This window comes from Python bivittatus, unplaced genomic scaffold (assembly GCF_059951505.1).
Source record: "Python bivittatus isolate LINGU-HERP-01145 unplaced genomic scaffold, Pbiv_v1 ctg000850_np1212, whole genome shotgun sequence".
NCBI classification, from domain to species: Eukaryota; Metazoa; Chordata; class Lepidosauria; order Squamata; family Pythonidae; genus Python; species Python bivittatus.
Genome location: NW_028277112.1, coordinates 47,804,488 through 47,830,022, shown reverse-complemented (window position 1 = coordinate 47,830,022; position 25,535 = coordinate 47,804,488). Strand labels below are relative to the sequence as shown.

The 25,535-nt window shown below is 37.2% G+C and overlaps 1 protein-coding gene across 6 annotated transcripts in view; it reads left to right on the top strand.

The window, feature by feature from the left end:
- Positions 1 to 5,273: 5,273 nt before the first annotated feature.
- NFIB (nuclear factor I B) overlaps positions 5,274 to 25,535 on the top strand; it is a 346,323-nt gene continuing 326,061 nt past the window's right edge. For 2 of the 6 annotated variants that reach the window (XM_088130118.1, XM_088130117.1), the window contains exon 1: positions 5,285 to 5,554. In XM_088130118.1, coding sequence (XP_087986244.1) covers positions 5,459 to 5,554 — 96 coding nt within the window. In that variant the 5' untranslated portion in view covers positions 5,285 to 5,458. Of the gene's footprint in view, positions 5,555 to 25,535 lie in introns of all 6 variants that reach the window. The other 4 variants (XM_088130122.1, XM_088130121.1, XM_088130125.1 and 1 more) reach the window with 3 other exon arrangements.

Sequence of the window (25,535 nt, the reverse complement as noted above, 5' to 3'; positions counted from 1 at the left end):
ATGAATCATGACTGAACTGGCCCGTTATTATCTCTAATACATTAAATTTTCCGTGTTAATTGTAATTGTCTTACACATTCTTCTTTCCCTGATTCTGATTGCAGATTTGCCATATGAAGTTTGCCATATGAAGGCAGGGGACATTTTCATAAGGGGCATGGACTTGATGCTATACTATTAGAACTGCAATACCCAGCTTTTGCATAATTTGAAAATTGTTAAGTTGCAGTTGTGGAAAATAGGATGTAATGAAATAACACAACAATTTAATTTATATTAACTGTTCCAGTTGGAGGCTATTTATCAATGTGGAGAAGATCCCTGACATTTTTATTATATATTTAAGTATTTAAACATTAAAACATTTCACTTGCCTAAATGACAGAGGATGAAAAAAATCACACATATTTTTAGGCAGTCTGTATATTTAAATAAAAACACCCATCTCATTAGAAAAAGATTTAGAAATTGGATCTAACAGTCCTATAGATGCTTCAGGAGTACAGTGGTAAATGTCTCAGGGCACATTCCTTGCTGGTTTTCATTTCACTGTCCACCCCCAACTTCTTACCACTTTCTTTGCTATAGTTCCTGTCCTTCTTCTACCTAGACCTTCCTCAGCTTCTTTTAATTCCACTCCACTCCTCTGCAAATGGTCATAAATTTCTTCTAGTGTTGAACATACTGTTCTGCTCATCGCGGTCCTAGAAATAAAAGAAGGCCCCAAGAAGACCACAGCTTGATATTTGCATCACAACAAAGATGGTTGGTAAATACAATAAGCCCAGTTCTTCAATCTTATTGCTCTTCGTTAATCAGATGAATGGACGTCTGCCAGGCAGCATTATTCCATCCAGCAGCTTATCAAGCTGCAGGAGTAAGGCATAAGGGCTGATCCTCACTTCCCCTAACCATGGCATGAACATGCCCTGATAACCATCAGTGTATCATTTCATCTCATCTCATCTCATCTCATCTCATCTCATCTCATCTCATCTCATCTCATCTCATCTCATCTCATCTCATCTCATCTCATCCTATCTCATCCGACAGCTAAGACAACTTAAACTTGTTTCTAGCTGTTCCAGTTATGAAGTATTGTTTTCCACTTCCCAACAGTTTTTGCAGTGGACATGATCTAGTATACTCCGTTGGTGATATGGTCAATAATATGGCCAGAAGTTGGGATCTGCCACCTTAGGCTGCTGCAGGCACACACCTCTCCTTGGATTGTTGGGCACTGTCTTCCGTGGCCATTTTGACTTTGATTGCAGGAGAGGCAGGGTGCTTAATGTGTGATGTCTGACTGGCATCTTCCAAACACTTCTCAGATTTTATAAGGTTTCTTATATACGTGGATTTAGTGCTCTTTTGAAAGAGCACTAGACTGGCTTTTTAAACACAGCTTTAGCGTTCTTCTGAAAGAGCATTAGTCCTGTGCTCTACAGAAGCTTAATTTAAACTGGGAAAATCCTGCTCCTCAGAAGAAGCCAATTTAAACTGCCTGCTGCATGTTGCTTGCTCTGTCACCAGTGAGGAGGCTGAAAGCTTTCCAAAAGAAAAGCAGTTTCACATAGTTGTATTTTTTGTTTTTATTCTTTGGGAAGGGGTTGCATCATTTTGCCCACTCCACAGAGTACTTCTGGGTGTGGCTGGCCAAGGCCACTTGCTGTCAGCATTGCCATTCCATTGTAGCACTAACTGAGGATGGGGCTCCCTTATTATCAATACTTCCCTCCCCCTTTATCCCATGTCTCTCCTCCATGCCTGTTGGTGTGGCTACCTGGAGGGGAAAGTAATGAGGTGGAAAGCAGCACCCAGATGCTTCTTGCAACTAATATCCTAAGAGGATCATCAGGACAGCACCCTCTTCACCCTGTGCCTGTGACTGGTTGGGCAGGCTATTTTGGATACTGGTTTAGTGCTCTTTCAGAAGAGTGTGAGGTTGCTTCCACAGCTCCAGCCTGTTAATGTGCAACTTGACAGATGTTGACAGATGCTAAACCCACCATTCAAAGCTCTCATCTACCGACGCTCAGCCCTGCCCCGCCACATGTTCAGGAGAGTGATCGGTGGTGCTTGTATGTATAAGTACATTGAGCAAAAGGTCTAGATTCACCCTTTCCTCCATTATTCTATAAGTATTTTTTTCTCTTAACATGCTTCATGTAAAAAATCCTGTAACTTTTCAGTCTTTGAGAATCCTAATGGGCTACAACAACTGACTAACGAACACGCAACAGCTCCCAATATTTTAAAGCTATAGAACCCCTTATATAGTATGATTGTACAGGAAGTCATTTATGGTCTTATAAGGATAATGAGTAAGTCTGAGTCATTCTGGTAGTTGTTATATGGCTTATACCTTTATAATTTAGAGGACCATTCCACTCAGCATGGACTCTGGGTGGTCTACGATGAAAAAATAATACAATACCTTAACACAGAGACAACAAACATAAAAATACAGCTAAATATAACAGGGGAACAACATGCCGTAACTCAGACAAACAGTGCATACCAAGTGGGTACATCAGCAATCTACACACGAGCTTGGGGGAGAAGATGGGTTTTTGAAGACTGTCTAATGGTCTCCAGGGTTGAGGCAGTCTGACTGTCTGGGGAATGCTATTCCAGAGGGTATGTGCCAGAGTAGAGAAGGTGGATTTCTTTGTTCCCATTAGAAGATATTGCTCAACAGAGGGGAACAAAGTGCACCTGCTCTGTCAGATCTTATAGGACAGGGAGGAATGATGGGAGAGAGGTGGTCCCTCAGGTACCCAGGCTCTATGCCATAATCTTTTCTCTGGTCATCTTCAACTTCCCTGAGGATTCTCTCAAATGAGTAGTTTAGGTCAGTGTTTCTCAACCCTGGCAACTTTAAGATGTGTGGACTTCAACTCTCAGAATTCCCCAGCCAGCATGCTGGCTGGGGAATTCTGGGAGTTGAAGCACACACATCTTAAAGTTGCCAAGGTTGAGAAACACTGGTTAGGTGATGCTCCAGTTCTTTTCAGCACTCTTTCCTTGGATTGTACCCTTGAACACTTTGTGGACATCAGATCATTCATGAACTGTTAGGCCTTCAGCAGTGCAAACATTGCCTAATCCATTTTAGATCAACAGCCACTCTTTCTCTTGGATTGAAACCAGCAGTCCATCTTCAGTAACCACTAAAGCTGTCTAAATCCATTTTAGACACTGAAGCTGCCAGTCATCACCTTCATTGCCCAACTCCTTTCCAGAGTTCTCTGGGACGGTGTTATTAAAACTCCACTTCTAATGCCAGTGTGGCCTTCATACTGATACCAGCCCACTTGTCCCTCCCCCACTTCTTTCCCGTGAGAATTCTGTCCTATGACAGTCTAAAGTAATACCCACTTTCAGCTTCATATCAGCAAATTGAGTACAAATTATTTGAGCGTCTAATGGATGCATGAATATGTGAAGAGCCAGCCAGAAGCCATGGCTGAAGGCAAACTCAGCACAACATTACAGTCTGCTTTTGATGTAATGTACTGTTACCTATATTACATTTGATGGATGGTGCCAAGAGAGTTAACAGAGAGCCAGTTCGGTGGAGTGGTTAAAAGTACTGGGCTAGGAGTAGGAAACTGAGTTTGAGTCTTCCCTTATGGACAAAGCCAACTGGGTGGCTATAAGCCAGTCACGACTCTCTGTCCTAGGAAGAAGGTACAGTATTGGCAAACCACTTCTAAAAGTGTTGCCAAGAAAACTGCTTGGATCTGTTCAGGTAGTCACCAGAAATCAAGACTGGTTTAAAATGACTGTAACAACCCCAGTATGGATATAACAACTATACTAATAACAGATTCTTTGAAGGGATGTGCAGTAAGCATGTAGACATGAATAGCAAGAAAATGTACGTAATTATACCAAGCAGTGTTTTAGTGCATTTTATTATTGCTATGAGTGTGCCTTTGTGTGTTTGTATGTACATTTCTGTGGTATTTTCATTTTTTAAAAATTTTATTGGAATAAAAAATTCCAGTAAACATGGATTTCAATATGGTGGGAAAAATTGAGGCTATTTGAATACTAGCATAATCTGTGTATGAATATTTATTAAAGTTTGTGTTGTAATTAATGAGTCTCAATTATAGCAAAATATATTCAGTCTCTTATTTCTTCCACCTCCAAAATCTCAGCTAAAGCCTTTGTTCCATTGCTTGGATATTTTATTTCTAATGTAGTATATTTTTCTATAATCTAGAGATTATATATATGAAGTTTGTAAGCATTTGCAATATTTCCTTAACTAAATTTTACTTTAGCTCATTATGAAAGTGGCAAAAAAAATTCTGTCAGATAGCATAGATCTGCTATATATATAAAATGTGAATAGTGCTAATTAAAATAATTTAAATATTATCAATTATAAGCTTCTTTGGGTGTTTTTTTATTGAAAAGCGGCTTGTAATTTTTGGCATAACTAAGTGATAAAAGTTATTAGAGGGGTGATAAAAAATGATAAGCAATTAAATATAAAAAGAGTGCTAAGGCTCCGTTCTTCTTTATAAACCACATTTTTGTTTGTTTGGAAAACAGTCTTTGAATGGCTTGTGTGGGTAATTATCTGATGCACTGGCAATCAGTATATGCTTACTTTCCATTTAATTTATTATCGTGGAATATAGTGAGGCAAATAATAATAAATCCTGGAAACTGATCATGCATAGGATATGTTTAGAAAGAATTTGGGAAGCCTTATGAGAAAAAATAGGCACCTACAGCCGGCCTCTGCCCTGTTACTTCTTTACCTTAATATAATGGCCACACCTCTGTTGCTTATGCCAATTTATTTCATTCCATTCTGCTCTTTTCCTGTTAAACGGGACGTGTTCAATTGTTTCCATATGTCTGGCACGCTAGTCCTTGGCATCTTAATCTACAGCTGCCACCTATGGGCTCCTGACTCTCCATATATTTGTATGTGCGGTGGTGGGTGTCTGTGTAAGACAGAGAGCCTGTGCATGTACACGGAGCGACATTCGAAATGTGTGGTCTAATTGCCTACATGAAACTTTCCCACCTATTCCAGAGTAGATATTCGTTCAGATCATTTTATAATCCCCCCCTCCCTGTTTCCTCTGCTCTCAGAACTAATCACAGCACATGTCAAACAATATACAAAGGAAAAGAATGGCTTCATAGCCCAGCAAAGCATTTAGCCACCCACTTGAAAAATACTTAACTCTTGTACACATGATACTGAAAGAATGCTAGGGAGTTGCACCAGTCCCTTCAGATTCACATGCATCCTCAACCGTCAACGCACAACCTGATCCTCGTCTTTGTATCTGTGAGGATGGAGTTCTTACTAATAAAGGAGCTTTTCCCATGATGCCGTGTAATAAGGATTGGTCTACATGTAGGCCAGCAAGCCACTGGGATGTTTTCTTGATTAGGTGTCTTATCTTCCATTGAACTACATCAGATGAAGGTTGCTGACAGCGTAATGGCAGGGAAAGCATCAGACAGCTCCATAAAATGGCAGCTATGTTATGACATGTCAGCCAGGACGTGGTGGATGGTAAGTTGGCGCAATAGCACTTTTTTTTCCTTTCTTTCTCCAAAGATTTTTTAACTCCTCCTTCACTGCTGAAGTGCACGTGCTATGAAGTTCAGAGTCGTGCAAAAACTTTGAAGGGGCAGTTCAGGGACTCGGCAACTCGTTCAGCATCGCAGCGTTTTTGATAAGCTTTCTCTTGTTCTCTAGGGGGGTCGCAGAGAGCCATTTTAGCACTACCTCAGCGACAGAGTTTATCCCCTTTTTCTTTTATTTAAACAAATTAGCATACATTGTCAGTTTTACCCTATGCCCAGACCATTTGGGTGTGAGAAGTTAGATCTAGAAGCATTCATGGAAAATAGCAGCAATGTCATAATATTCTTGACTGATCGTTCTTGAGCAATCTACTTATTTATTACAATCTTCTCTGAATAGATATATATTTTGCATCCCATTGGAAACAGCCTCTTAATCAGTATTCAGTTCCCCCCATGCTTCCTTTAATTTGGAACCATTCTTCTTTTCAACGAATACAGTAACTAGAGCGACTACTGATTAATATGCTGCGTGGCATAATTAAATTTAGTTAATGAAGCCGTGCACGTTAAGTCCAATTCTTCTTTGTTTGGACAAGTATGAGTTTTTTTTTTAAAAAAATCATATTTATACAGCTGCAGCTGAAAGCAGAAAACAAAACAGCGACAAGGCTGAACCCAGGCAGGCAGAACTTTTATAGTGTTACTGAGAAAAGTACGCAAGTTTTCTCAAACAAAATCCTACGACTAAGAACAAGCTGCCGAAGAAGAGAAGCTTGTCTGTTTCACCCGTGTTTTCGTGAAATGTTATTCATGTGCTCATTTTGTTGTCTAGACAATAGCCCCTTGTATGAAATAATTATGCTTTGAATGAGGACCTTCGGCTGGCAAATCTTCCATTACGAATATTAATTTCATTTCTGGCCTGCTTTCTCTGTTCATTTACTTTTGCTCCTTTCATTTGCTCCTTGATTGCCTTTGCTTGTTTGTGTGGATAATTATTATGCTTGGTGCCTGGGCTGCATTTTTCAGAATTAGTACAGGGCAGAGACAATAGAGACTTTATTCATGGCCGGTGGGTACGAGGAGCACCACTGGAGGGCTCATCCCACTGCCTGGACAGAAGGCAGCGCCTAATTCTTGGGGTCTTCCCAGACCACACCACTTTTCAAGGACTTTATTCTTGTTTTGTTTCTTTTTCTTCCCTTCCAAAAGTGGATGTGGTTCTGTGCCCTCTGAGAAGGTCACTTCTTAAGGGAGTATTTTCGTGTAAGGGATGCTTGGTGTCTGTCGTTTGTGCTGTGAATCTTTCATGCAGGGAGAGAAACTATTTCTACTTGTTGAACACTTGTTGGCTGAGTGATCTCATTAATCGAGTTACACAAAGAGAGTCGGCGATTAAAAAGTGGCTTGGTTGAATCTGGGTTTTCAATTTGGCACTAGTATTTGGTGAGAACAGATTGCTGTTTAGCGCTTTAAACAGAATTTGGTACTTGGTGTGTGTGTGGCTGTTAGTTAAATGAGCTATTAAAGTAATGCAACATTGTACAGAGGCTGGTATTAGAAAATGTATGTTGTGACAGATTTAATTAAATTATTGCATGTTTATAGGGGTTTTTTCCTTTTGAAGTAATACGCCTGAGTTGTAAGAAAGGTTTTTAAGGACAGCTTTCCAGTAAGCTGGCACTGTTAAAAGAAAATCAATACTTTCACTCATGAGTGTTTTATTAAGAAGCGTTCTTTAAAATACAGGCAATTAATATAATCATATTAAATGCCATATTAAAATGATGTTGAACAGAAGTGTTACTGACAGCTACAGCTTGTATCTTTTCTTGGTAAAAGACAGTGGTATTTTTAAGTAATAAAATCTATTACAGAGATATATCTGCTAATTTCAGAATAAAATAGAAAAGTTGTATGAATATTGAGATCTTCCTTCAGGAGCTATTATTAATGCGCCAGATTTTAGGTCCTAAATATTTACACAATACTGTTTTGGGAATATAAATAAATGCCATAGATTTTTTTCAAAACAAACTCAAAAGTGCAGTAATTTTGTTTAATATGTCTGACTTGATGACTTATCTTTCAGGTAATTAACACTTTTATAAAAGCTGAAATATTAAGCATACTATGTTGAAAGTAAGCCTCATTGACTACTTTCGAGCATAATGAAAACGGGATTGTAAAGCTGTGATTGTAATTAAGTTCCATTTGATTTTATTTATTGTTTATTTAGAATGAGATGATGGAAGAGATTTGCTATTTAATTATTCTGGTGTGATTCAACTGCATGTAGCACAATTATAATTTAAATGTTTTTAAAGAAATATTATGTATATTTTGGAATGTTGTATCAGTAGATGTTTAAGTCATGTTCATTGTGTATTTGATTACACTTGATTAGGCATTTAAGATTTTTAAGATTTTCATTCTTCTTTGACGTTTTGATCATTTTACTTGGTTTGTAAAGATAACTAGCTATCTTTAAGATGAAAACAGTATAATTTGGAAATACAGATTTTCTGTTTCTATCCTTCCCCAGGAAATCTTCTTCCTCATATTAGTCCTAATTCAAAAAGTTTATTTATAAGAAGAATGATAAAGAACAAGAATATATATATCTATGCCTTTCTTTTAATCATTGCTGGAAGAAGAATAAAAAAATGAAAGCAGCATAAAAATGAGCATTTACATAGAAAAGTGTCTTTGTGTTATTTTGAATATTTTCATTCAATTTTGTCTTTAATTAGGAAAGTTAATGTTCATAGTATACATAAAAATAGATATCTATTCAGCTGCCATTAAGAATATCTTAAAAACATTTGGGTTTCAAGTGAAAAATTGTCAGAACATGCATGTCATGTTAATATGAAAATATAATTCGAGATGCCAAAACCTTGAATTTACAGCAATACTTGTCCTTTTGTTTTTGAGATTTTGTATCCAATAATCTATATGAAATAGATTATTTTGAAATAAATCATCCAAAAAGTAACTACTCAAGCTTTATTTTATATATATATATATATATATATATATATATATATATATATATTCTGCTGACAATATTATCACATGCAGAACAGTGAGGCGCTTGTGTTGCAGTATGTTATGATTGCACACGAACGCATCTGCATAATTTCAAATTCATTCATTTATTCTCAGAATTCCAACATCACTAACCAACTTCAGTAAATTTTATTTTCAATAAATACTTATAGAATTGATTTAGAAATAATGATGAGTATAACAATAGACAGGTGAATAAATTATTTTTATTCATATACATGTACCTAGAATTGATGGAATTCTAGTTGCATTTTAAAACCATTGTTAGCAGCCCAAACATGGGCATGGATGATTTAAATTAGAGTATAGGTAGACAACCAAGTGTTTGGAGTACAAGTTTTGTTATCCCACGTGGCATGGTAGTCACTGGGATAATGTACGCTGTAAAATGTAACACCAAGAGATCTTCAAGTTGCTTCTCCCTGAACTAGAGTGATAAATCTGCTGATTCAAACTAAGGGTCAATGCTTGATAATAACAGTCTTCAAACGCTTAGTCTTGGATGAAATCATACTCACTTGTCCGGTGGAATATCGGAAATCGACTTTTATACTTTTCAGTTTTACAGAAATATGCCTTTTACTTTATTTCATGATGCTGATGCTGTGTTATGATTGATATGGTTGTTTGACTAATCAATAAACGATAAACAACCAATAGCTTTGTCCTTCCCCATGATTTCAAAATTGCTCTAAAATAACATGTAGAGTAACATTTTTTGGCTATATTTCTTGCTTACTTAAGGAAATGGAGTATAAAAAAAATAAGGCTGGGGTATTTGTATAACATTAATATTGTATTTTAAGGCTTGAAGATATAGGCATAATGGTTCCAAAGATCATACTTGTCTGCCAGCAGCTTGAACAAGAGAAGCAGAAAGGAACAATACATAAAAATGGTCATTGCTGAATGCCTAAATCCTGCATCGTGCTGTTCAAAAGTGGCAGGAAAATCTTCTCTTCTTTATCAGAGAAGATAAATTGATGATATCTATTCAGCCGCCGTTAAGAATATCTTAAAAACACTGGGTTTCAAGTGAAAAATTGTCAGAACATACATGTCTTTTTGCAACTATAAATACAAAGTTTTGTTTTTTGTTGTTTGTCGATCACCTCAATTATCCAATACTGTTCATCACTTTGTCTTCCAGTTCTATGTGGATATTTTATATAAAATATTATTTTATCAATTCAACAATGCATTGTAGTAAAAAAAAACAAGGGTTGCATTTCTTTAGGCTGCAACCCAGCACCACTTACTAATTACGGTGGATCTTATCTGCATAGACATGCATAGGATTGCACTGATAACGTGTTATAAAAATATTAGTGGAAACAAATACTTCTAGAGAAACTTGAGGCTATCCAACACAGCCTTTGAAAGGACTGCTTAAAAATCATAAAAAGTAAGTCTGAAGCCTATTGTAGATTTTTAGAGTATTGGACCCAAATATTGCCTGCACCTTTTGTGTCAGAAGAAAATACTTCTGGTGATTCCAGTCAGAAGCTGATGATTACTCATTTCCCTGTTCTCTTGGCAGCTTTACTTCCTCCTTGTTTCAAAGGATTTGGGGAGATGCAAAAGGCTGCATTAGCAAGAAAAGAGAAAATATGCATGTTCTTTTCTGCAGAAAATTATATGTTTCTGCTGGTATTTCTCAGGGTATGTTATTGACAGGAGAACCAAACTCAAGATTCAAGCCTGCATCGTTTGTTATTGTGGTTGTTCAAATAGCACCATGCAGCTAAAGGAAAGGATACCGTGCAGTTCTAGCAATATACAGTAATTTACTGCTGATGATACTGAGTATGGCTTTTTCTTACATTACTGAAGAATTCGTGCATTGGGTAGTCTTGGGGTTTAGTGCAAACTGCCCAGTCAAAAGTCAATTTATAGCTTGAACAGCACACGTACAAATATTTTTACAAGCTTCTTAAAAATGTTCCCTTAGGCATCCACGTCTTGCAAGCAAAACATTGTGTTACCGCAAGGGAAACAATTCCTCACTTTAAGATCATTGGACTATAGCTGTACTGCTTTGTAGCCTACCATTAAAGTAGAAATAGGCAACATTTTGGGAGTAATAACCAGGTTGGAATATCAATATCATGCCATACCTACTGGCTAATAACCAGGCTGGAATGTGGGGAGAATAAGAGACAGCAAAAGGTGGCTTGTCTATTCATGGCCAGTCACAAAACACCAATTCCCCAGAAGGCAAGTTGGTGATGTTACTTCCTGCCACCTTCTCCAGCCACCCCAGGAAGCCATCACCCGCTTCAGCTTATACTTCTAACGCTCAGGTGAGTACACTTGTAAACCCATCGTGAATTGTAGACCCAGAACATTTTTATTCTTTAACAAAGACAGTGAGGCTTATGTGAGGCCCAGAAATATTCTTGTTGATAAAGGACATATTGGCAATTAGTTTGCTTTGCAGTATGTCAGTATCCTATTCATTTTGTTAAAAACAAAACAAAACCCTATGGTTTTAAATAAACTCTTATTGGACAGAGCAGGATGCCTGGTGGGGACATGGAGATGTCTGCTCTATCACTGCTAGAAAGTATTGCATTGCCTGTGTCTCCTTTAAGCACAACTTTATACTTGGTAGCAGCTCTGGAGTCACGCTAGTGATGGTTAGGCTGAGGTGAAGCTGGGGTTGGTCCCAGAAAAATGTGGTGTATGATGATGCTTTAGTGTGCAGCAGATATCTGTTGAATCAATAGTGTTGATGAAGATGCCACAGTCCCAGCATTAGGTGAAACGAAACGCCCTTAAGGCATTGTAAGGATAATATGATACCATGACTCTAAACTGAACTACTCTGACTGCAGCAGAGGATTATGTTGGTTTGCAAACAAGCACACTATACTTTTCATTTGAGAGGATATCCTGGAGAAAAATGATAGCGAGATTACATATAACCATGTAGACTGACGATAAAAAAATAGTTACAGCCTACTCGTGCTAAAATGTTTAAAAGCAAATGCTCTTTATGGACATTTTACAATGGAAAATTTGGCCAACTTACTATATGGTTATATATTAAATATCTGTAAAGTTTTTCAGGTCTGAATCAAAATTGCTTAATAATACATCTTCTAAAGAACATCTAATGAATAAGATAATGGTGATTCACTTCTGTAAGATGCAATGTAATTTAGCCAGTGAGTGGCTCCATATTTTAAACTTCACGTTGCTTTCAAATGGCTGAGGTGCCATCACTGCACAAGAGTCACCATCCTTGTTAATGAGATCTTTTTACTCAGGTTCTTCCATTACTACAAAAAGGGTTGCACGTGGTTTTCCATGTGCATTTTGTGGTCTTTCTACCATGATGATTTCAGATGTCATCTCTGTGACATGCTTCTGAGGAATCCTTTCTACAGAGATATTTGTAATAGAGTTGATGGAAGGATGCAGTCTGGGAAACTTGGAATTCACCCTCTTCAACATGGAAATTATTTCTGTTCTAAAATTGGGCACTATGCATCATGGATAGTTCCCCAAATATCAGCAAACATGACCAATTCTATACTGTTAGACAGTATAGATTTTTATTATACTTTGCTAAAATGCAATCATGGCATAAAAATCTAGATTTGTTACACTCATTTCACTTTCACATAATTTAATGACCAAATTATATTATCCTTCTAAAAATGCATGTATTGGAACTCAGTGGCCGAGAAAGATCTCTCTGGCATTTCACTGAAGTTAATAATGCACAATAAGATATACATTGCAAACAAGAGGCTCCCTAAACAACTTCCCCTTTGTATCTAAATCTGACCTGTTCTAACCTTTCTCCATGCTGTTTAGACTCCTCTATTTTGTTATTAACAAGGAAACACTTTGTATGATATTCTAAATATTTTTATTATTTGGATTATATATTTCATTGGATTGTCACTAATATCTGCTGATCCACCTTAGAACTGATTCCCACTGTTAATTTTAACTCTGTTGGTGAATTCTAAAATTATAATGCAGAAGGAGGAAAGATGAGAATGAACATATTAGATTTGCTGTTGCTATCTTCTTTTCCGTGCAAAACAAACTTCTGGAATGGGGAGAATGTTCTATTCATAGAGGGTGTCTACATGATTTCAAAAGTCAAGGCTCTGTGGAACAAGCTCAGCATCAATGAACAGAGGATCTTTCTTTCAAAAATGTATTTTCTTCATAAGAAAGGTGACAAGAATAATGACTGGAACTCCTTATCCATATTGCTATGGCAAATAATTTATAATGCCTGAAGACAGCTGTTCTTGTACAGTAGTGATTTTGGTACAGAAATGAATTGAGAGAGGTAACACCAATAAGAAGCTGGCATCCATTTTTGTGATTTCCAATTTTCATTTGCAATCATTGAGAAGAGACCGGTTCTCTGCATTTATAGCCAGTCTTTGTCATATAGTCAGGCAGACACAGTACATACATGAATGTGTAGAGGAATCTGGCCGAGTGTATTATGTGTTAATGGCTTGCTCTGCTAATTATGAAATATATTACAGTGCAATCATTAAAACAGGTTCTGCTCCATTTTTTCTCCTGATATTCTAGTTGTTTCCAATTTAATATCAGGGTTGGGTTAGATGCTCTGCATTTATAATATTGTTTGCACTGCACTTTTTTTGTCCACAATAGTTTTAATTACTAAAGAAAGGATTTAAAGTACAAATAGCACTTTATTTTTGTATATGCATCCTTCATTCTTTCCTTTTTCTGAAACTTTCAAGGAGGTTCAAGAAAACTTTAGTGTGTACAAGAAAACTTTAGTGTGCCTAAAACTTGAGATATTTCTCACATTTGAACATCCCCATACATAATGGCCAAGGGAACTTTTTGCCTGAGATTGATTGTTTAGTTTATTAGCATAATAATCAATGTAGAAATTTACTATTAGAACATTTACATCTAGACCATTTAGACATGCTACTAATGGCCATACTAACATATTATGCATTGTTGCAAATTATGCTTTAGAAATACTGAAGATATATTCATACATGTCTTAAAACCACAGGTTTTCATGTTAACTTCATGTAGTCAATTAAATTATACGTGCTAGGAATATAAATGATGAGGGCATGTGTTAGTTGTTCATGTCTCTAAACTCCAAGGGGACTTCATTGATTTCACTGATTTTTGAACTCCAGACTAGAGATGAGGGATACGATCTTTCTTCATGCTGACTTATTAACAAAAAAGTAGATTAGTATATCATTATGAGGTGTACAAATAAAGGTGGGATAGAAATCCAATAAATAAATAAATAAATAACATTAATTGTATTTTTATAAAAAGTTTCTAAGGTTCTATACCATCCTAAGTATTATTATTACTTCCTTTGATGTCCCTTGCTTTATTAATATGATATCATCTTATATGTGTATGCATATCTGCATGATTTTTCCTCTACTTTCAGTTCAGTCTTTTAATCCTTTGATCATATTCCTATACTTTGAAATTCTTGAAATACCAATTTAAGTGTACATATTTTAAGCATTGTGGGTTTAAGTCTACTGAAAAAGCAGCGTACGCCCAGTATATAAATGAAATAGATTATTTTATGCCAGGATTAGAATAGAATGCTAACACTGGCAACATTCAGTAAATGAACAGAATAATTTATCATCTTTCACATGTCTCTCAGATTAATGTAAAGTTTTATTGACTTCAAGGAATATCCAACGGTTGTCCTGATTTAGTTCTTAAGTGCAAAAATGGAAATGTGAAAATGAAATATTGTTCAAGGGAAAAGTAGATGCTTGTCAGTTACATAGCATTATCTTTGCAGAATGCAGTCCAAAAATTGGAATAGTCTTGAAAAAAACCTGGAATTAAACTGTTGTTTCATTGAAATTGACCACCTGTGAAGCAGCAGCAAATATCTGTCTTCTCCCTTCATAAACGATATTACAAGAATGCTGGTAAGAACTTGTGCACATGTATGTGTGTGTATGTGTGTGAGAGAGATACCTATATTTTTTCACCAGTTTGGAATGGTTACAGTACCTCTGAAGTTGCTGTTTCAGAAGGCATACACCAATTAGCCTGACCTATCGTTTTTTCTGCACGGTATTTGTTATTAAATTCTGATTCCTGTTTCTTTGTATCCTTAGCAGGCACAATTCCTAATTCACTGCAGAATTTTGAGTGAATGACACTCACATTTAAGAACAATGTGATTGTTTTTTTAATAGAAGCTGACACATTAAAAAGTATTCTAAAATTGCATTCTCATTTTCCTTATTGCTCTTATTCAATGTGTGGTTCATGATTTATCAGTCTTTTATGATAATACACGCTACAGATTGATTTGCACTCTCAGTTTTCACTCGGACCTCGTAAGTCTAGACATACAGCTGAGATGTATCTAGATGTACAATGCAAGTGCATTGGGGCAGGAGGGGCATTTCATGTGCTATTAGTGTCCTACATTTTACCAGCAATAATGAGCTGTCAGAGTGCGAGTTCTGGAGATGAGATTAGTGCATAGATGAATAACTAAACCTGTCCAGAAGAAAATAATTAAATCAAGCAGAAAAATATTAACAAGTATGTTAATGAGCATTTAACATGAAACCAGGTCAGGATTCAACCAAGCTGTTGAAATTGTATTAAATAAATTGTCTGACATTTAAAATGACTATTCTCTGAGATAAGAAAGAAAGAAAGAAAGAAAGAAAGAAAGAAAGAAAGAAAGAAAGAAAGAAAGAAAGAAAGAAAGAAAGAAAGATACAGTACATATACACGGACATGCATATGCGCACACATATATACACACACCTCACATAGTTTAAGTAGAACATTTCATTCAAGATGCTTCTTAAATACATCCTTAATGTGAGTCAAATGTATCCTGCATAATCTTTATTGATGACATTCCATCATTGACCAATAGCAGGTTTCGCACGGGCACAGGTGGAATGGTCAATACTGTAGATATGGGACTAAGCTGTGTAAATTCGTTCTTTGTAATAAGAGGAGGAGAATGAGTGGTTCTTTTCCTAACATATTCACTACTATATCTACAGAACAGTTGTAGGAAGAAATTTAAGATTTAGCAGTGGACCATCGAGTGATGATTGCTTTGTAAAGGAACAAAATTCAATTGCATGAAATATTACACCCTCCTCTCATTGCCTTAACCCACTTCAATCTATTTATGAAAGTTATAAAAAAAAAAAGAAGGAGAAGAAGCCTCTTAGCAGATGCCTGACTGCCTTAGTAAGGGGAAGAAAAGCATAATTTGTCTTAAATCCCTAATGCAAGCTGTAGTTCATTAAGAAACAAAACTAATGTAATCTTGATTATTTGGTTTCCATGCTCTATCATGTTGTTTTGTACAGCTGGGAGGCTAAGAAACTTAAGCAATCTGGATCTCAGGCAACTCCATGCAGACTTAGGTAAATTCAGAAGTCAGATTAGCATAATACTAACTAATCATGAATATCATTTGCATTAATTAGTGCATTGGGGCAAAATTGTTTTTCAAATGAAAAAAACTGAAAGAAAGATTAAGAATACAAGTTCATAAATCTAGTTTTCTTAATGAAATTTTATAATAATTATCTTTGCCATAATTAATACTATTTTAATGTTTAAATATTAGAGTTATTGGGAAAAGTGTTATTAATTGGAAGGAAACTGAAAAAGATAGGCTTTTCAGATTTTTTTTGCTGAAGGCATGAATGTAGCAGATGATTTCTCCTATAATACCAAAAAGTTTAAATTATGTTAAAGATAGTAAGTGAATAAAGCACTAACTATTTTAAACCATATACAGATTTTCCTAAAATCTGTGTTTGAAAATATAACATGGTTCCCACTAAAGAAAATAGGTTCCAAATAGAGCTCAGTAAATTGTGAGGATTTTAAAAAGGGGTCTTACTATGCATGTTGAGAAGCATTTTCTACATTATTTTAATATTTTCCCTGCTTAGGTCACTGCAAGTAGAGCTTTCTTTGAGAGCAGTGCAATAAGACTTGCAAAACAAAATACAAAACAAAATGCAGAAATGAGAATTTTCATATTTTTTTTTCCTGGATGACAAAATGATGTCCCAGAATTTCTTACGAGCCAAGATAAAGTTGCTTCCACATTATGATCCTCATAGGCACGCTTCCTTTGTTCATTTTACAAGTCAGCTACATGGCAAGCCATGTAAATATTTTTATCAAATGATTATCCTGTTTTCAACTGATTTGGGAAGAACGGAACAATAGCACCCTGCCCATGTATGGATTACCTCTTAGTATTGATGTTCATACTTTAAGGTGGCATGACAAGATGTATAATGATATATTGAGTGGGTGTACCTGAATTTAATTCATTACACCTTCACTCAACTTTCTCATTGGATCCATCTGATTGTTGTAATTTTGTATTGTTGTGGCCAAAATCTGGCTCATTTGGCTTTCCAAATCACCTACTTTCCTTCAAGATGATTTGGAAAGCAACCAAATCACCTTGAAGATACAAGATAAACGGATTAGCATGCAAACAATGCAACAGTGTATGTTAGCAGGTTGTTGGGCAGCCCTGAGCAAACACAGAACCAGAACTTATACGCACTTGGCCTACAACATGGCAAAGGCAAGACAAAGAAAAAGGCAGACCCAGTGGAAATTACAGTGTGACGGTGGAATGTTTCTGATAAACCCATCTGGGTGACTGTCTTACGATTCATCCTTCCCTACAAAGTCAGCATGGCAGCTATACAGTGGTACCTCTAGTTACGAACTTAATCCGTTCCGTGACTCTGGTTGCAACTCGAGTTGGTCTCAAGTCGAGGTAAAGTTTCCCATAAGGTTCAATGTAAATATGGTTAATCCATTCCGCCCTCCGAATTTGGTCACACCACGAGGTAAATTTCCCCCATAAGGTTCAATGTAAATACGGCTAAACAGTTCTGAAACATATGCATTTTATTTTTAAACCTCAAAAACCTTCCAAATGCCACAAAAACCTTCCAAACGCCACAAAACACACCACAAGCCTCACCGAACGTCTCCTTGCTACCGCGATCTCGCCCACAGGAAGCCGCGACTGCGTGGCAGCAGGGAAAATGGCCGCGGATCCGGTTCATAAGTAGAGGTGGAGTTTGCATGTCGAGGTAAATTTTTGGGGCCGGAGCTGGTCGTATCTTGAAAAATTCGTAAGGAGGGGCGTTCGTAACTAGAGGTACCACTGTACTGTCTCCGAGATGTGGTCAGTGAATATAAACAATTTGGTTTATTGGGCCACAGGTTCCAGACTGATTCTTCCCCCTGTTGCCACTCAGGGTCACTTCAATTTGCTGTGAGTGTTTTCACAAGGGCACTTTAAGCAGTTCACATGTATGGGGGGGGACATCTCATAGTTTTGGTATTGAATGCAGTTCACGTGTATGGGGGTACCTTCTACCACCACAGTATCTTTTTTTCTTTTTAAATTTGCACTACATGCAACTGTGTATACATATGTACATATGCATACGTAGATACAAACACACAAACATAAACCCTGTCATAGTGTTCAATTGAAAAAAACAAAATTACTAATGTCAACATGACTTAACCAAAATGTCATAGTCTTTCTTGTCATTATGTTGTCAGGATTATTTGATACTTATAAAATTAATGCTTAAAACATTTTCTAGTTTAGCCCATTTTCAATAATTGGGGGGGGGGGAAACTGAAACATTGCACAATAGCTAAATGAAGAGACCTGTTGATACTATTCAAAGAATTCACTTATGAAAAATGGGAAAAATTGAATTGGTCCTATTGATGGCTCTGAACCACTGTCTCATGTCCACCTCCCACCACTTTCTCCACCAATTCTCAGCTGCTTTCCTAAATTCCTTTGCAGAGTTAATTATTGGGGTAGAGGCAGTGGATCACCTTTTCACTTAGGTAGGCTGACAGCACAAATGGGAAGGGGGAAAATCTCCTTGGTGAACTTCATTCTGCTTGCCATGAGTCAAAGCTATCCTTCATTTTATCCATCCTGTAAATCTAAGACAGAAGTTAACTTTCAAGTGTGAAAAAAAAAAAATCTTCAAAACTCTCTCCCCTCCAATATTCATGAAATTAGCAGCCTGGTGATGTTGAGATGACAAAAGGCATGTGAGTATTTGTGTTATTTACAGTCATCTCACCACTCTTTATGCAAATATATGACATAATTCTTTGCCTTATTAGTGAGCTTAATTTATAAGCTTCTAACAAAGCATTGTATGGGAGGTTTTATCCATCCATTTCTCTAACAGGATCAGGAAATCCACAATGCTTGTGTATCCATTATCTCCATTCTTCAAACCAACATATCCTGAAAAAAGCCTCTTATATCTTAATTTATTCCCAGTTGTCCAGATGTAAGCCTTGCTATATGCGGAGATGTTCCTGATGGACACCCTCCCCCCACCTGTTTAGTTACCAACTCCACTAGCAAAAAAAAAACATTCCTGAGCAACCCCCAAAAGAGTCCCCCAGCAGCAGAAGCTCCAAAAATGATCTAATCTCCAAAAATGATATGAGTACTTTATAATGAAGCTCAGGGTTTAAGGACTACAGGGCATGGATACACTGTTGTTAATGTTGATATATAAAAAGAGTGTGAAAGTTGTAGAATGGGGAAAGTACAGCATATGAAAGCAGTTTTATTTGGTTTTCCTTTCACTTTCTCTAGGGGGATGGGTGGGTGGGCAGGACAAAAAAGACAACAGGCCAGGCCAGGCCAGGCCAGGCCAGGCCAAAAACTAAATTTAATAAATGTATTAATAAATAAATATATTTAATTAATGGAAAGTAGTAAATATGCTTGCAGCTCATGCATTTAATATTTTTCTCCTGTCATATTAACAACTTGATAGGAACCTTCGGAGGGATTCTAGGCTGCAAAATGTGCATTTCTGGTTAATAAGAAATGTTTTGTCACTGTGGACCATGTGCAAAGTGTTCCTTGTAATCCAAAATTTACAGAGCAATGAGAAGACTAGATCATTGTTGCTTTACTTTGCCTAGAATTCCCAGACAGAGGATTGATTGGCCAAGGTGGGGACTGGGGTGATCTCTTTGTTAATCTTCCACAAAAATCTGCTACAACAACAGTGTTGAGCAGTTGTCATGTCTGGCGGGGAGCCCTCCTCAGGGAAGGAAAAGGGAGATGTCAGGGTGCGCGGATCTAACGCCTGGGATTCCTGTTCGATCAAGTCCATTTCAGGGAGCAGAGGTTTTGACAGGGCTGCTTCTTATGAGAGTCGCAGACTTTGTGGATGCAGCATCTGATCCTGATTCACAGATTCTCAGCCCGACATCTCCACTGTCCCTAACAAAGCCCTGATTGCAGAGTACCTGATGATAGATTTTGCTCCCTCGGAGATAGTGTCTCTTGAGAAGTCAGAGCCTTAATGAGCATTAGTTGAATCTTGGAGGGGCTGGCCACTGGGAATTGTATACGGCGATAGCAGAGACTGAGACAGCTGCAGAAAAAAAGCACACATTTTAGCCCAGCTTGCACTTTTTAACTCTGAATCACTTACCCAGGGTCTTGCCTCTTTCTGAACTTTCTTCATTTTCAGTTTGCCTCTGGACTTGACTAGGAGATTATTTCTCTCTTGCTCCTGGCATTTCTGTAGGACAGAAACAGCGAGCACCTTTCTCTATTAAAACAACTCCTTCATATTGCAGATGTTGAAGAGAACGTTCCATGATCTTAGCCATAAACTCTTCCTCAGGGTCTGGCAATATGTACATCAACCTTTACTTCAGTTTTACATGCCCAAAGTTTTTCTGCGTGGGCAATGTTGTACTACTGCAATAATTTTGTCATGTTTATTTTTGGGTAATGGCAAATGCTAAAGTACTCAATATGCTCCAGAATTTTTGAATCAAACACTAGAGATATCCTTGTGGCCTCAGCAAGCATCACATTGGCCATATAAATCTCTTAAATTCTCTTGTAGTAGCTCGGTCCCTGGGCTGATAGTTCTTGAAGCACAGTTTGATGTTTGCCATCATGCCTCTTAGAAGTCAGTCTGACATACTTCTGGATATCATGCAGTGACATGGGGGTGACTAGCAGATGACTGTGCCATCCTGAAACCAGCATGGTTTGTATAGGTAGCTTTTATAGGAACAGGCAGTGAAGTCTATCTTGCTAGCATTGGTCCCATTTTTTCTCACCTTGTTATGCTAATATTTCTAAACAGCTACAAGGTCTACTATAGGTTGATGGACTCATTCCTCTGTCTAGTACTTCCTCCGAGATATGTCTTTTACGTGGCAGGTAAAAGTTATCATTATAAAAAGGACCTCAAATCTTGTTTCAAATTAAGAGAATTTTCCCTCCCCCTCCCTCCCTCCCTCCCTCCCTAGCAATCTGTTTGCTCAGACAGAAGAAGGATACTGTTTCTGGGATACTGATTGTTTTCCTTCAACACTTGATTTTATTCCTGTGTTGAGGAATTAGCTGTCTTGGGAAAGGAGCAGAAGAGCAGAAATCACATATAAGTACAGAGATTCCTCTCTAGACGATTGTATGGTCAGAATAAAGCAATATGTTTCTTATTGTAAGTGTAAGAATTTCTTAACAACAGAAGTGGGGGAAAATGTTCAAGTAAACAAAATTATTTACATTGCAAACTATTTATCTTGAGCTATTAGGGTAAAACTAAAAAGTGTTTTATGGCTCCCATGTATACTGCACAGCAGGGCAAATTTAGACATACTTTTAGCAGAGGCTCAGCAAAGTTACTCCTCTAATTAATATGAACATGAACTAGCATCAGGTAAGCAGGGTAATAACCTGCACAGGCAATTCCTCTCGGATTCCAATTCATATAGAGTTCCACAGGTCAGTCACAGTAATCAACTACTATAGTATGTTTTATTCTGGAATGCTTTTTAAATGCTATTAATAATGCTTAATGCTGTTCATAATATTCAAATGTTAATCATTTTGGTAGAACTTTGTACACCAAAAACTCACGTTTAAAAACTGAGGAGATCTTGAGAAAGATTTTGCGCAGTGATTTTTAATAAGAGGACTGTTGGCAAGAACGATATTTCTTTCATCTTAAGATTCCTCTGCTGTTTGCTATGGTCACGGAGGTGGCACCTGTGGCAAACTTCAACAGTTTTTCAGGAGTTAACATAAACAATGAATTACAGTTCTGTATATTCAGCATTATTAATAAGAAGAAAATATGCCTGCAGAAGAAAAATACAAGATTATGCAGGGACCAGGGGAGTAAACAGCAAATAAGAAATCCCAAATATGATTATTTAGGGAAGAAACTAATAATTGGACACAGTGGGACTTCCTTCCACAGAAATCTGTTTAGGATTATACTGTAAATGAATAAAGAGTGCTGGTCTGAATTCACCCTTATTAAACCTAATTCTTATACTGATGAGATGATAATCTTCATCTTGCCTTTTTTTAAAACCACAATTAGATCTTGCCATAAACTTTACTCTCTATCTGGTATTTAAATACTTAAGTAAATTTTAATGTTACAAGACTGGTTTTAATAAACTTTAAAGTCCCATGGGTTAAATCTCAGGAACCTGAAGGAGCTTTGTGCACTAATAAAATATAATCTGCATGAAAAGAAGTGTTCATACTGCTGGGGTGTGCTGTTGATGTCCATGGATACCAGTGAATTGACTTTTTGATTTGTGCCTGGCCATGGCTACATTTTTTGAATGGACAACTCTCCCTCCCACCCCCACTAAGGCAACCAGAACGCCTACAACATGCTCTCAAAATTATAAATATGCCCGTTGACCAAAAGCATTGAAAATCCCTTGCCTATATCAATCAAATATTTAACAGGATTTCAGAAATAGAAGAAGATTTAAAGCATGTAAAAGTAGATATCGATTAAACTTTGCATTCCCCTATTATAATATGAATTCAACTATGGAGATTGTTTTAGGTAGTTACTGAATAAGTTGATGAAACAATTCTATCAAAAAAGGTTCAAGAGGTTTCTTGTTAAATGTTTTAGATTATAGATCCTCTCTTATGAAATGCCATCTATCATTTGTGATATCTCTTCAAAGAAGTTCAATAGATTTTTATTGGGAAGGTTTTAGGGTGTTTGATAATGAAGGTTCCAGATAGTATTTGCATATGTAAATATAAATAATTAATTATGCACATAATACACATACATTTCCAGAGTTCAAGGAAAGGAATGACTACATGCTTGTTCAAAGTATGTAAGAACCCACTTTACCAACTTAAGTGAATTCAGATATTCAGGGCCAGACAAATTACATCCCATGGTGCTGAAGGAGCTGGTAGAAATAGTCTCAGAACTGGTAACCATAACTCTTTGAAAACTCCTCGAGAACTGATGAGGTGCCAGAGAGAGCAAACATAGTTGGAGAGCAAACGTAGTTCCAATATTAAAAAAGGGAAAGAAGAATGGCCCCGGAGCAGCTGGCTTAATGTCTGCATCAAGTAAATATTCAAAAAGAGAGCATCAGGTTTGCAAGGAAGAATGTAATGGCAGAAAAAGAATCTGCCATTACCAGGAGCCAGATGCATTTGTTAAGAACAATGCGTGTCAGACTAACCACATCTCTTTTTATGATACAGTGACTGGTTTGGAAGACCAAGCAAATGCTTTGGAATGCAGGATATCTTGAGCTCAGTAAAACTCTTAGTAGAACTCTCATTATATCTTTGTCAACATGATGGAAAGGCATGGACAGTAACAGGCCTTTGGATTTGCAACTGAAAGGACAGCTGCATGCAGAGAGGGTTAGTAAATGATTCTGCAACATCCTGCAACAAGTAACAAGCAAGCTCCCATAGAATTCTATACTTGGACCAAAGCTATTCAACATCCTTATATGATCTAGTAGATAGTCATATCAGATCTGCAGATGAAACTAAGCTAGGGAGATTGACTAATGCTTCAGTGAACAAAACCATAACTCAAAATTACCTCCATAGAACATTGGGCCAAATCCAATAAGATGGTAAGTGTAAGGTTACATCAGGACAGGAAAAAGCAAATACATAGATCCAGTCCTGACCTGGCTTGGCCATAGTGAATATTAGATCTGCTACCCACTCACACAGTACACTAGAGTAATAATGGACCACCAACTGAATATGAGTAGGCAATGTGATGGAGCAGCTAAAAGGGAGAGTGCAGACTTGGCCTACATTAGCAGAAGTATTGCATCCATATCACGATAATACTTCCACTATATTCTACACTGAGTAGATTGCATCTGGAGTATTATGTTAAGTCTAGGTACTGCACTTCAAAAGGGACATGGTGAAATTATAATGTGTTAAGAGGAGAACTACCAGAATGATAAGAGGATTGGAAACTAAGCCATGTGGGGAACAGATAAAAGAGCTAGGCATGCTTATCTTTCAGAAAAAAAGAATAAGGTTAATAATTATTAATTATTGGCTTATTAATGACTATTTAGGGAATGTATACATACAACAATGTTAACACTTTACCGTATAAGGTAGTGACATCCAGGTAGCCAATGAAATTATATTTAACCCTATACATACTAACACCTTTTTAACCTTATCATATGTCTTGTGGGGCAGGTCCTATAATATCATAACTATTTTTTTTAATTAGTTAGCCTCCTCTATTCATTGGGCATGGAATCCATAATTAATAATTAATAATAAGTTAATAATGCTAGTTTACAACTGTCTAAGTGGCTGTCATGTGTAAGAGGGGAATGAAATGTTCTGTTGAAATAGAGTAGGACAGGACTAATGGGCTGAAATTACAAGAAAGATCTTGATGCTAAGAGCTGCTAAGTAGTGGAAGAGTCTGCCTAGAAAAATGGTGGACACCCCCCCCCCCCAGAAATTTTTAAACAGGGACTGAGCAGGGTGGAATGAATGACCAGTAGTAAGATCCTGGCTAATACATTTTATCATTCTATAATATAGTCAGTTCATAGGTGTAGCATCAAGAATAGTCACTCTTGGCTTTCTAAGGTATTTTTTTTCCCCTTCTGCTAAAATCTTAATAAAATTTGTTTGCTTATTTGTACTATTGGTAACCCCTTCATGGATCACTGCCTTGTCGTGGCGAAGGGGCTTGCGTAACTCAGTGAAGCCATGAGCTATACCGTGCAGGGCCACCCAAGACGGACAGGTCATGACAGAGAGTTCTGACAAAATGTGGTCCACTGGAGAAGGAAATGGCAACCCACTCCAGTATCCTTGCCAAGAAAACCCCATGGACAATGTTAAAAGGCTAAAAGATATGATGCCGGAAGATGAGCCCCTCAGGTCGGAAGGTGTCCAATATGCTACTGGGGAAGAGCGGAGGGCATTTCCAAGTAGCTCCAGAAAGAGTGAAGCGGCTGGGCCAAAGCCGAAAGGACGTTCAGCTGTGGATGTATCTGGAAGCGAAAAGAAGGTCCGATGCTGTAAAGAACAATATTGTATAGGTACCTGGAATGTAAGATCTATGAACCAAGGCAAGCTGGATGTGGTCAAACATGAGATGACAAGATTGAACGTCGACATCTTGGGAATCAGCGAACTGAAATGGACGGGAATGGGTGAATTTAATTCGGGTGACCATTATATCTACTACTGTGGGCAAGAAACCCTTAGAAGAAATGGAGTTGCACTCATAGTCAATAAGAGAGTGGGAAAGGCAGTAATGGGGTACAACCTCAAAAACGACAGAATGATCTCAGTGCGTATCCAAGGCAAACCATTCAATATCACAGTCATCCAAGTCTATGCCCCAACCACTGATGCTGAAGAAGCTGAAGTTGACCGCTTCTATGAAGACCTACAACACCTTCTAGAACTAGCACCAAAAAAAGATGTCCTTTTCATCATAGGGGATTGGAATGCTAAAGTAGGAAGTCAAGGAGTAATC